Raw genomic sequence first — 14,041 nt, forward strand, 5'->3', positions numbered from 1 at the left:
TGATGTTGTGGTTTATAAAACAGAGGAAGATGTGATGTGATGTGACTATGGTTTGGCTAGTTAGGTTGAGACATCCGTTAGGGCACAAAGAAAGTTTGGATCAACTGAGAGAGCGCGGTCCGAATCCCGTCGGTATTGACAGGGGATGCTCATCGGAACGATCCAGTTTCGTATAGCAACTTCATTTGGACCGAGGCTATTAGGGATCAAATCCACAAATTTCGCAAGTATCTACACAACATCAATGACAGGTTCTTCGTATGATTGTGAATTTACCCTCTAGACCCTCTACGCTATTCATCAATTCTTGGAGCCGCACTCACGTGAATCCACACGCATCCCTGATGCAATGTACACGCGTGTGTCTACCCTGTAATCACAACTTGGGACGTGCACCTGTCAAGTGCCCGGTCATCAGCAGCCACCCACCTTTGGGCTCGTCTCTCACGATGGCACAAAAGAAGAAAAATATAGTACTCGTATTATATTTTGTACAATTATTATCGCGTTGAATAGTACTCGTAGTAAGCAAAACAAAGACCATATATCTGCAAATCCGATTATCTGCTCTCTCTCTCTCTCTCTCTCTCTCTGTGTATATAAGCAACCCCCTGAATCGCGAGCCGCATCTCTTCTCTTCTCCCGGTCCATCTCTTGTTCGAATTAAGCTAGTAGTATTACCGGTGTGATTAACAAAGGAGTGGAGGGGCTTAACAAGCGGGGCATGAGCCGTATGGGCAGCAACGGCGGTGGCAAGCTGGCGAGCTGGCTGTGGCGCGCGCCGCGGCGGGCTCTGGTCCGGGCGCGCGACCTCTACGTGCGGAGCCTCACCAGCTGCGCGGGCCAATTCCCATCCGACGCCTCCTTCGGCTACCCGTCCTTCGCCGCCGCGCCTGCGCCGTGCAGCAGGGCCGCCGGCTACCACAGCTTCTCCGCCTCCCCCTCATCCTCCTCGCGGTCCTACGGCGGCGACGGCGACCTGCGGGAGCTTATGCGCGCCGCGTCGGAGAGGCGGGCGGCCCCGGAGCGCCCGCCGGCCGTGCCCAGGAGCCGGAGCGTGGCCATGGCGAAGATCGACGAGGACGGGCCGTGCGAGTTTGGTCTCGCCGGCGACGGCGTGGCGTTTGCCAGGAGCCGGAGCTGCGCCGTCTCCGCCGGCCGGGCCAGTGGGCAGAGGGGGAGGGCCGCCCATGTGCCTGTGTCTTGATCGATTGTTGCACTGGGAAGCTTGCCTCGCGTCCAGCCTTCCTCTGTTTTTCCCCTTCGACTTCGAGTGTGCAGAAATCTGCAATCGTGCTGTAAATCTAGTTAAGAAAGCTTTGTAGAGTATGCCTTGTGCTCTGTTAATCCTTCTCGCACCATTCTGTTCTGTCTGGAAATTATTCTGGCGCATTCGCTTGTAGTAATATCTTCCGCGCAGCAGTCGCATGATATGCGATGTCCCCCTTTTCTTCTCTGTCCTTATCTTCGATCATGTTTACTCTCTGCCACGGCCCATCCGGATCCTTGCACAGTTGCATCTAACTCATCTAAAGGTACTAATTAAAACTAGTTTTCCTACTACATTTATTGTCAATCTAACCCTGTTATTCAAACACCTCTTCGATTGAAAAAAAATTGAATGGAAACCGTCTCCACGAATCCTCCCGTGCGTACCCGACGTGAGATTGTGCCACCTGTCCCCTATTTGCATCCCACAGAATCAGCTATAGCGCTCTTTTTTTAGCTCGTTCCATCCCGGCGCTTCCGCTCGGCTCGATGGGTACGCTGTTACATCGGCTCATGAAACCGAACTCGATCCCCCATCTGGTTCGACGCCCAACGGCCAGCCAAGACCGAGCAACGCCGGCGGAGCGGGGTGGCGGCGCCGGCGGAGCGGAGTGGCGGCGACGGCGGGCCAGGAGGCATCATGGACAATGTGAGAGCTTGTGACGCCCCGAGATCGATGCTCTAGTTGCCTTTCATTTATTTTAGTTGTTGTTGTGTGTTTATTGTGTTTGTTGCACTATCATAATTGTTTCGCATATTTCATTTCTATGTGTTTATGCCATGATCATGATGAATACCATTGCCATATTTTGTTTATTGCATCATGTTCATCTTTTATTATATTGCATTGTGCCATTTCATTTTGTTGCATTATGCCTCTTGTCATTTTGCATTATGCCATCCTTTGCCTGATGCATCATGTTATAGCATTGTGTCATCCATGTTGTTTCCAAGTCCATCACGTGCATTGCCCCTACATTATGTGTGTTGATTGCTCCATGTATGATCGTGCATATTCACCTCCTCCTTCCTTCTTCTTTCTTTCATTTTGACAAGTGACCTTTTCCCCTCCTCCATAAATGTTCATTCTTTTCCTAATGCTATTGCATCATGCCTACACCCTCCCTGCCAATTTTCAGCTCATTTGAAGATGTTTTGGTTGGGTTCAAAAATGGCCCAAGTTCAAACTTGTATTATTTTTCTACCTCTAAAAATGTCCGAAGCAATTTTATCAAATGGTGCATAATTCCAGGAGGCTAGGGGTACATCTATTTCCTCCTCACCCCTCTCCTTTACCACTGGGCTTTTTGCTCTTTTGTTTCTGTTTGAAGAAATGGAAAAGGAAGAGCAGCAGCAGCTCAGCGCAGCAGAGAGCAGCCCAGCGACGCAGAGCCCAGCAGGCCCGAAGCCCAACTCCATCCCTAGGTAGAATTCTCACGCGGCCACTGTTTACCCCTTCCCCGGACCCACCTGTCATTCTCTCATTCCCCTTACCTTTTATTCCTCCACTCGCCAGCTCTCCCTCACGGTAAAACCTGCGAGCAGGGGCACATGGCCTCGGTGGCAAGCCACGGCGCCTGCACCCTTCCTTATAAACCCAGCAGCCTCCGCCCTAGGGTTCCCCCATCCTCTTCATTCCCTCGCCCGTCACCGCCAGGAGGTTGGTCAATCCCCACGCTCCTGCTTCCCCCACCTCCAGGAGCCATGGGCGGCGCAGCCACGAGCTCGCCGCCGGCATAGGAGAGCCTTTGGGTCCCCGTTTCTTCGTCTAGATTCAAGAGGAGGCTGCCCCGATGTCATTCGCATGCACAGCCGAGCCCGAGGACTACATCCACGATGTCCCCTTCTTCCTCTACTTCGTCTCCTTCACGGATCGGAGAAACACCAAGTTCAGCGAGCTTCCTGTCGTCTTCGTCAGCGCCTCCCCACGCCGCCTCTCTGCCTCTCCTTCCACTACGTTCGCGTCCACGCGCCCTGGATCAGCTACATCTTCTTCCTGGAGCGCGTCTTCATCCACTTCCTCCTGTACGTCCTCGTCAGCGCGTGCTTGCCTCGACTCCACGCCTTCGCCATGTTAGACGACGTCGGCAAACCCCTTGGTGAAGCCCTGATACTTCCCATCTCCCTGTCTATTCTCGTTTGTCCGCATAGCCATCGTCCGCGCGTCGCTGGTTTCGGCCGCCATGGCCGTGACCTCGAGCTCGAGTTCTTGCTCGTGCACGTCGTTGTACACCTCTTCTGTTCGCTCTGCTTCTTCTTCTTCAATCAAGGGATAGGTTCTCGGTCGGGAGCCTGGGATTAGCAGGGTTGTTGTCATTCTTCTTTTTTGTTTGTTTTCATCCGTAGCCGGATCCTGCTCTTCTGTATGATGACTGCTATGTATTGATATGATGTATTCATGTTGTAGCTTGTGGCGAGTGTAAGCCTTTATCTTGTATTCTCATATATTCAGTACATGATATGTTGTAATGATATCCACCTTGCTATGCGCTCGAAATGCGATTGTGCCCCAATCATGAATTCATCACGTGATTGGGATAGAATCGCATCTTGGGCGCTACAAGTTGGTATCAGAGCCTCGACCGACCATAGGAGCCCCTTGATTGATCGTATCTTGGCCGTTGTCAAGTCTAGAATAAAAACAATTTTGGAGTCTAGTTATATTGGAGAGTAGGAATTCTTTTTACTCCTCATCCCCATCGTCGGTCTGGTGAAGAATCATGATGTAGGTGTTTTGATTCTAGTCCTCTTCCCTTCAAATTTTTTCTTTAGGATCACACAGGTGTTTTCGTTCGTTGTCAATGCTTTTCGTCTGTTTCTCTGCAAGTTGATTCGATCCTCTTCAAGATCAATTCTTTGTTCTTCTCAACTGTGTCCATTCCACCCATCTCAAGTTGCCTTTGTTTTTCCCCACCCACCCACCCTTTTCTTCACGGAGCCACAATCCTTAGTCGAGTACGCATTCTATTCAGGATAAGCCTCTTCATTGTTTCCTTAATTGTTTCAATCGATGAATTCTCATCTAGTTCATCATTGTTCGTCTTGCTTTCTTTTCCGGTGGATTCAATTCAAGTGTTTTGATGTTGATCGTATTCTTTTCCTTGGCTCAAACATTTTTCCTTGCACGTTCGCCTCTCGCTATTCAATTGTTCCGGAGTTTCGAAGATATCTCAGCAGATTCGTGCTTTCGCTCAAGACTCGTTCATTCTATTTCGAGGGTGTCACCTCATTCAAGTCTTTCAGTCGCTCCGGTGCATCATTTCTCATTCAACAACCCTTTTCAACGGTGTTTTCTCTTCAGTGGGCCCTTACCCACAGGTTTTCCCCCGGGATCCTACCCGACTATTCCATTTTTCCAGATATTCACAAATTATATCCAAGTTCGACGTCACGATGAGTCATCTTCAGTCGATTCTCTTCTTCGGAATTTCTCGTTCGTCTCTCCATATTTTCATTTTCATCATCCTCTTTCTCTTCTGTTTCGTTCCTAATATCTCGGGAAGAGATCTTCTGTTAGTGGGGGAGTGTTGTGATGCCCCGAGACCGATGCTCCAGTTGCCTTCCATTTATTTTAGTTGTTGTCGTGTGTTTATTGTGTTTGTTGCATTATCATAATTGTTTCGCATATTTCATTCCTATGTGTTTATGCCATGATCATGATGAATACCCTTGTCATATTTTTTTTAATTGCATCATGTTCATCTTTTATTATATTGCATTGTGCCATTTCATTTTATTGCATTGTGCCTCTTGTACTTTTGCATTATGCCATCCTTTGCCTGATGCATCATATTATAGCATTGTGTCATCCATGTTGTTTCCAAGTTCATCACGTGCATTACCCCTACATTATGTTTTATTGCTCCATGTATGATCATGCATAATCACCTCCTACTTCCTTCTTCTTTCTTTCATTTTGGCAAGTGACCTTTTCCCCTCCTCCATAAATGTTCATTCTTTTCCTGATGCTATCGCACCATGCCTACACCCTCCCAACCAATTTTTAGCTCATTTGAAGATGTTTTGGTTGGGTCCAAAAATGGCCCAAGTTTGAATTTTATTCAAACTTGTATTATTTTTCTACCTCTAAAAATATCTGAAGCAATTTTATCAAATGGTGCATAATTCCAGGAGTCTATGGGCACATCTATTTCCTCCTCACCCCTCTCCTTTACCACTAGGCTTTTTGCTCTTTTGTGTCTGTTTGAAGAAATGGAAAAGGAAGAGCAGCAGCAGCTTAGCGCAGCAGACCCGCAACCCAACTCCATCCCCTGGTAAAATTCCCACGCGGCCACTGTTTACCCCTTCCTCGGACCCACCTGGCATTCTGTTGTTCCCCTTACCTTTTTCTTCCTCCTCCGCCAGCTCCCCCTCATGGTAAAACCTGCGAGCAGGGGCACATGGCCTTGCTGGCAAGCCACGACGCCCGCACCCTTCCTTATAAACCCTGCAACCTCTGCCATAGGGTTCCCCCATCCTCTTCATTCCCTCCTCCGTCATTGCCAGGAGGTTGGTCACTCCCCACGCGCCGGCTTCCCCCACCTCCTGCAGCCATGGTCGGCGCGGCCACGAGCTCGTCGCCGGCATAGGAGAGCCTCTGGGTCCCCGCTTCTTTGTCTAGATGCAAGAGGAGGTTGCCCCGATGTCATTCGCGCGGACAGCCGAGCCCGATGACTCCATCCATGATGTCCCCTTCTGCCTCTACTTTGTCTCCTTCACAGATCGGAGAAAAGCTCCAAGTTCAGTGAGCTTCCTATCGTCTCCGTCAGCACCTGCCCACGCCGCCTCTCCACCTATCCTTCCACTACGTTCGCGTCCACGCACCCCGGATCAGCTACATCTTCTTCCCGGAGCGTGTCTTCATCCACTTGCTCCTGTACGTCTTCGTCAGCGCGTCCTTGCCTCAACTCCATGCCTTCGCCATGTTCAACGACACCGACAAAACCCGCGGTGAAGCCATGATACTTCCCATCTCCCTATCTATTCTCGTTTGCCCGCATAGCCATCATCCGAGCGTTGCTGGTTTCGGCCGCCATGGCCATGAAATCGAGCTCAAGTCCGTGCTCGTGCACGTCACTGTACACCTCCTCTGTTCACTCTGCTTCTTCTTCTTCTTCGATCAAGGGATAGGTTCTCGGTCGGGAGCCAGGGATTAGCAGGGTGGTTGTCGTTCTTCTTTTTCGTTTGTTTTCATCCATAGTCGGATCCCGCTCTTCTGTATGATGACTGCTATGTATTGATATGATGTATTCATGTTGTAGCTTGTGGCGAGTGTAAGCCTTTATCTTATATCCTCATATATTCAGTACATGGTATGTTGTAATGATATCCACCTTGCTATGCGCTCAAAATGCGATTGTGCCCCAATCATGAATTCATCACATGATTGGGATAGAATCGCATCTTGGGTGCTACAAGTTGGTATCAGAGCCTCGACCGACCATAGGAGCCCCTTGATTGATCATAGTTTGGCCGTTGTCAAGTCTAGAATAAAAACTATTTTGGAGTCTAGTTATATCGGAGAGTAGGAATTCTTTTTACTCCTCATCCCCTTCGCCGTTCTAGTGAGGAATCGTGACGTAGGTGTTTTGATTCTAGTCCTCTTCCCTTCAAATTTTTTCTTTAGGATCACATAGGTGTTTTCATTCGTTGTCAATCCTTTTCATCTGGTGCACTTCTCTACAAGTTGATTCGATCCTCTTCAAGATCAATTCTCAGTTCTTCTCAACGGTGTCCATTCCATCCGTCTCAAGTTGCCTTTGTTTTTTCCCACCTAACCATCCTTTTCTTCATAGAGCCGCAATCCTTAGTCGAGTACCCATTCTATTCAGGAGAAGCCTCTTCATTGTTTCCTTAATTGTTTCAACCGGTGAATTCTCGTCTACTTCATCATTGTTTATCTCGCTTTCTTTTCCGGTGGATTCAATTCAACTATTTTGATGTTGATCGTATTCTTTTCCTTGGCTCAAACATTTTCCTTGCGTGTTCACCTCTTCCTATTCAATTATTCCGAAGTTCCAAAGATATCTCAGGAGATTCGTGTTTTCTCTCAGGACTCGTTCGTTCTATTACGAGGGTGTCACCTCATTCAAGTCTTTCCGCCGTTCCGGTGCATCATTTCTCATTCAACAACCCTTTTCAACGGTGTTTTCTCTTCAGTGGGCCCTAACCCATAGGTTTTTTTCCCAGGATCCTACCTGAATCTTCTATTTTTCCTGATATTCACATATTCTATCCAAGTTCGACGTCATGATGAGTTATCTTCAGTCGATTCTCTTCTTCGGAATTTCTCATTCGTCTCCCCATCTTTTCATTTTCATCATCCTCTTTCTCTTCCATTTTGTTCCTAAGATCTCGTGACAAGATCTTCTGTTAGTGGGGGACTGTTGTGACGCCCCGAGACCGATGCTCCAATTGCCTTCCATTTATTTTAGTTGTTGTCGTGTGTTTATTGTGTTTGTTGCAATATCATAATTGTTTCACATATTTCATTCCTATGTGTTTATGCTGTAAGGGCATATTTCTCCCTAAGTGGTTTTGGTGATTGATGACAATGCATTTGCGGACTAATCATGTGCATTGAGCATTTCAGATATCTCATGTTTAGGCACAAGACGATTCGGTGCCCCTCGGAGCCTATCGAAGACGGTGTTTCTCTATGTTTCTTTTCGGTGGATTTGAGTCGTAGGAAATCCGTACTATTAAGAGGGGGTCCGCTTTGAAATGGTTAGGTTGGAATCAACACGTACACATATGTTCCTTTGCACCACCTTTCCTTCGCTTCTTTGGAGCATCGGTCGTTTCCCTTGTCGTTGCGAAGATGAAGGCTTCCAAGTGCTACTATTTTGTGGCTTGCGGTAGTACTGCTCAAGGGAGTAGTAGTACTGCAGTGGCCCACGGTAGTACCGCCCGCTGCAGCGGTAGTACCGCTCCTAGCATGCGGTAGTACCGTGGCCTCTAGCCTAGAACGGTGAAATGCACTAAAGTAGGGGCGGAAGTAATTTTTTACTTCCGCACCCTACGCGGTAGTACCACTCCTTGTGAGTTGTAGTACCGTGCAGGATTTTTGCACAGACCGAAACTCAATGGAAGTAGCCACAGATGTAATTTTATTAGTCCATTCCTTGCCAGCCCAGATGGAACCCTGCCTTGCGGTAGTACCACAAGGGCGCGCGGTAGTACCGCTCCGGCGGGTCTACCGCTCATTGCTTTACACAACAGGGCATTGTCTGGCCCATGTCACACAAGCGGTAGCACCGCAATGCCCAACAGTAGTACCGCATGTCATTGCGATAGTACCGTGGGTATGTGCGGTAGTACCGCATGTCGCGGGTTGAACTAGTGGATAACGGTTGGATCCTTCCTCCCACTATAAAAGGGGGGTCTTCTTCCCCAAGTTGACCACCTCTTCCCTCCCCAAGCTCCATTGTTGCTCAAAGCTCCATTTTCGCCCGATCTCTCTCCCTAGCCAATCAAACTTGTTGATTTTCTAGGGATTGGTTGAAAAGGCCCCGATCTAGACTTCCACCAAGAGAAATTTGATTCCCCCCACTAATACCTTGCGGATCTTGTTACTCTTGGGTGTTTGAGCACCCTAGACGGTTGAGGTCGCCGCGGAGCCATATTCCATTATGGTGAAGCTTCGTGGTGTCGTTGGGAGCCTCAACTTAAGTTGTGGAGATTGCCCCAACCTTGTTTGTAAAGGTTCGGTCTGCCTCCAAGGGCACCAATAGTGGAATCACGGCATCTCGCATTGTGTGAGGGCGTGAGGAGAATACGGTGGCCCTAGTGGCTTCTTGGAGAGCATTGTGCCTCCACACCGCTCCAACGGAGACGTACTTCCTCTCAAAGGGAAGGAACTTCGGTAACACATCCTCGTATCCACCGGCTCCACTCTTGGTTATCTCTTACCTTTACTCGTGCAAGCTTATATTTTGTTGTATCCCTTGCTTGCTTGTGTGCTTGTTGTTGTTGCATCATATAGGTTACTCACCTAGTTGCATATCTAGACAACCTACTTTGATGCAAAGTTTAAATTGGTAAAGAAAAGCTAAAAATTGTTAGTTGCCTATTTACCCCCCCCCCCTCTAGTCAACTATATTGATCATTTCAATTGGTATAAGAGCCTCATCTCTTTATTAAGGACTTTACCGTCCGAAGAGTATGCTTTACATTTTAGACGGTGGGGAGGAGCACCCTGGTGTGATTCCGTCCTCGTCTATGGCCGATGGGGGATCCTCGGTCTCCCGTGAGGAGTTCAATGCGGCTTTGGACACATTGAAAACCTCCATGACGATCGAGGTTGAAGCATGGTCAACAAGTTTTTAGAAGGCCTTAAATTATCCACCGCACCAATGAAGGTGGGTGATCCCGCTAACAAGGTGACGGATGCTAACTCCGATAAGGGGGAAGCTACTAGTGACAAAGTTCCTTTATCTAGTGGTAGAAGTGGAAATGGCATCTTTGCCCATGTTGAACCTCCACTTACTTATGGAGGACCGGTTCCCTCCACTCATTTGAATCATGTTGGTACTCCTCCTAAGTTTGTGAAAAATGAGGATTTTGCCTCTTCGGTCTATCACTTTAAATGTCATTCAAATCATAGTAAATTAATCTTTGGAGAATCATTGAGCAAGTTTCTACCCACATGACCCAAGCAACTTTACCCCTAGAGAAGCTGCGGATAATCAATTCAACGAGTCCGCTCCCTTCATCATCCAAGATGCAATTCCATCAGAAGATATTGCGCATCTCCGACCTTTCACCGTGGCCAAGGAAGCATGACAACATGTTGTTTCCATTTACAAGGGAAGCACAAGCATTCAACGCTCCAACTATGAAGTGGTGCAAGATGAAGCCAATGAGTTTGCAATGAATGAAGATGAAGAACCTCGTGAGCTTTACCGGAGATTAACCACTCTCGCGGTCTCACTCCGAGATCATGGGAGCAAGGATACAAATGCAAATTGGATCAAGCGCAAGTTTCTCAAGGCCATGATGCCTTACCATAAGGCCATGTCCTCTGTCATCCGTCAAAGGCCGGACTTCCACACCTTGTCCTCAAGTGAAGTGTTGGATGAGTTTGTGGCAATGAGGATCTTGGACAAGACCGCCAACAATGCGGTATTGCATTCTCAACGAGCAAAGAAGCCCAACCTTGCCTTGAAGGCCAAGGCTAGTGTGGAAGAAGAGGATGAAGAGTAAGAAGAGGAGAGTAACCCTGAAGGTACAAAATATGCTTATCATGAGCACATGGCTCTCACTTCAAGGCAATTTTGGAGCAAGAAGAACTCAAGGCCCAACTTCAACAAGAACAACTCAAGTGGCGCCAAGTGCAAGCAATTCGTGTGAGGACATGCTATAATTGTGGTAATGTGAGCCAGTTTGTTACGGAGTGCCATGTTAGTCCCAAAAATGATATAAATGTGTAAAATAAAGCCCATAAACATCCAAAAGGGGTAATAGAATAGCATGGAACAATAAAAAATTATAGATACGTTGGAGACGTATCAAGCATCCCCAAGCTTAATTCCTGCTCGTCCTCGAGTAGTTAAATGATAAAAACAGAATTTTTGATGTGGAATGCTACCTAGCATAATTCTCAACGTAACTTTCTTTATTTCGGCATGAATGTTCAGATCCAAATGATACAAAATGAAAGTTCATATTAACATGAAAATGGTGATACTTCAAGCATACTAATCAAAGTAATCATGTCTTCTCAAAATAACATGGCCAAAGAAAGTTATCCCTACAAAATATATAGTCTGGCTGTTGCTCTATCTTCATCACACAAAGTATTTAATCATGCACAACCCCGATGACAAGACAAGCAATTGTTTCATACTTTTAATAATCTCAAACTCTTTCAACTTTCACGCAATACATGAGCGTGAGCCATGGACATAGCACTATATGTGGAATAGAATGGTGGTTGTGGAGAAGACAAAAAAGGAGAAGATAGTCTCACATCAACTAGGCGTATCAACTAGCTATGGAGATGCCCATTAATAGATATCAATGTGAGTGAGTAGGGATTGCCATGCAACGAATGCACTAGAGCTATAAATATATGAAAGCTCAACAAAAGAAACTAAGTGGGTGTGCATCTAACTTGCTTGCTCATGAAGACCTAGGGCATTTTGAGGAAGCCCATCATTGGAATATACAAGCCAAGTTCTATAATGAAAAATTCCCACTAGTATATGAAAGTGACAACATATCACATATGAGACTCTCTAACATGAAGATCATGGTGCTACTTTGAAGCACAAGTGTGGAAAAAGAGATGGTAGCATTGTCCCTTCTATCTTTTTCTCTCATTTTCTTTTTTTCCTTTTTTCTTTGGCCTTTATTTTTTTTGGCCTTTCTTTTTTTCCTTTTTCTTTTCTTTTCTTTTCTTTTTGTCAAGTCCGAAGTCTCATCCTGACTTATGGGGGAATCATAGCCTTCATCATCCTTTCCTCGCTAGGACAATGCTCTAATAATGAAGATCATCACACTTTTATGGATTTACAACTCAAGAATTACAACTCAAAGCTAGAACAAGATATGACTCTATATGAATGCCTCCGGCGGTGTACCGGGATATGCAATGAATCAAGAGTGACATGTATAAAAATTATGAAGGTGGCCTTGCCACAAATACGATGTCAACTACATGATCATGCAAAGAGCAATATGAAAGTAATGCGTGTCATATGAACGGAACGATGGAAAGTTGCATGGCAATATATATCGGAATGGCTATGGAAATGCCATAATAGGTAGGTATGGTGGCTGTTTTGAGGAAGGTATATGGTGGGTGTATGGTACCGGCAAAAGTTGCGCGGCACAAGAGAGGCTAGCAATGGTGGAAGGGTGAGGGTGCATATAATCCATGGACTCAACATTAGTCAAAAGAACTCATATATTTGTTGCAAAAATCTAGAAGTCATCAAAAACAAAAGTACTACGCGCATGCTCCTAGGGGGATAGATTGGTAGGAAAAGACCATCACTCGTCCCCGACCGCCACTCATAAGGAAGACACTCAATAAATAAAATTGTGCTCCAACTTCATCACAAATCGGTTCACCATACATGCATGCTATGGGAATCACAAACCTCAACACAAGTATTTTTCATAATCACCTCAACTAGCATGACTTTAATATCACTACCTCCATATCTCAAAACAATTATCAAGCATCAAATTGACCATATCATCCAATTCTTTTTTATGATAGTTTTTATTATACCCAACTTGGATGCTCATCATTCTAGGACCAACTTTGTAACCATAGCAAATACCATGCTGTTCTAAAAGACTCTCAAAATAATATAAGTGAAGCATGAGAGACTAGTAATTTCTACAAAATATAACCACCGTCGTGCTCTAAAAGATATAAGTGATGCACTAGAGCAAATGACAAACTACTTCGAAAGATATAAGTGAAGATCAATGAGTAGTCGAATAATTGTGCAACTATGTGAAGACTCTCTAACATTAAGGAATTTCAGATCTTGGTATTGTATTCAAACAACAAGCAAAACAAAATAAAATGACATTGCAAGGATAGCGCAACTCATGTGAAGAAGCAAAAACTTAGGCTCAACCGATACTAACCGATAGATGTTGAAGAAGAAAGGTGGGATGCCTACCGGGGCATCCACAAGCTTAGATGCTTGAGACTTCTTGAAATATTATCTTGGGTTGCCTTGGGCATCCCAAAGCTTGAACTTTTGTGTCTCCTTAATTCCTCTTATATCATGGTTTCTCTTTTTATCAAAAGCTTCATCCACAACAAACTCAACAAGGACTCGTGAGATAGGTTAGTATAAACCAATGCAAAACCTTATCATTTTCTAATGTAATAAATCACTAAAATTATTATTCAACATTGCATACTAAATGCCTCTGCATTTTTAATACTCCTATCCTCAAATAGAATCACTAAACAAGCAAACATATGCAAACAATGCAAACATAACAGCAATCTGCCAAAACAATACAGTCTGTAAAGAATGCAAGAGTATCAATACTTACCTAACTCCAAAAATTATGAAATAAAATTCCCATAGTAAATTTATCAGAGCTCATTATGCAAAAAGTTTCAACATTATATCATTCTCTGAATTTTCTAGGGAATTTTTGCAACAACGGTAAACTTTCTGTTTTCAAACAGCAACATGTATACTAGCAAAATAAGCATGGCAAAGGCTATCCTTGACATTTTTATTGAAACTAAAGATGCAAAACATTATTATAAATAGCATAAAGCAAATAATAACAAGAGAAAATGACGCTCCAAGCAAAACACATATCATGTGGTGAATAAAAATATAGCTCCAAGTAAAGTTATCGATGAATGAAGACGAAAGAGGGGATGCCATCCGGGGCATCCCCAAGCTTAGGATTTTGGCTATTCTTGAATATTACCTTGGGGTGCCTTGGGAATCCCCAAGCTTAGGTTCTTGCCACTCAATATTCCATAGTCCATCGAATCCTTACCCAAAACTTGAAAACTTCACAACACAAAACTCAACAGAGAACTCGTAAGCTCCGTTAGTATAAGAAAATAAAACCACCACTTAGGTACTGTAATGAACTCATTCTAAATTCGTATTGGTGTTAAACCTACTGTATTCCAACTTATCTATGGTTCGTACCCTTCGATACTACTCATAGATTCATCAAAATAAGCAAACAACACATAGAAAACATAATCTGTCAAAAATAGAACAGTCTGTAGTAATGTGTATCAAACGTATACTTCTGGAACTCCAAAAAT

At 45.2% G+C, this 14,041-nt stretch overlaps 1 protein-coding gene across 1 annotated transcript; it reads left to right on the forward strand.

The window, feature by feature from the left end:
• Positions 1-517: 517 nt before the first annotated feature.
• Positions 518-1,622, forward strand: LOC123041269 (uncharacterized). The gene has a single exon (XM_044463915.1). It carries the CDS (start codon positions 725-727, stop codon positions 1,205-1,207), a length of 483 nt encoding a protein of 160 aa, XP_044319850.1. The 5' UTR covers positions 518-724; the 3' UTR covers positions 1,208-1,622.
• Positions 1,623-14,041: the final 12,419 nt, after the last annotated feature.

This window comes from Triticum aestivum, chromosome 2B (genome assembly GCF_018294505.1).
Source record: "Triticum aestivum cultivar Chinese Spring chromosome 2B, IWGSC CS RefSeq v2.1, whole genome shotgun sequence".
NCBI classification, from domain to species: domain Eukaryota; kingdom Viridiplantae; phylum Streptophyta; class Magnoliopsida; order Poales; family Poaceae; genus Triticum; species Triticum aestivum.

Excerpts from the sequence above, each read along its gene's own strand:
- LOC123041269 (XM_044463915.1), top strand. The coding sequence starts at position 725 with ATGAGCCGTATGGGCAGCAACGGCGGTGGCAAGCTGGCGAGCTGGCTG.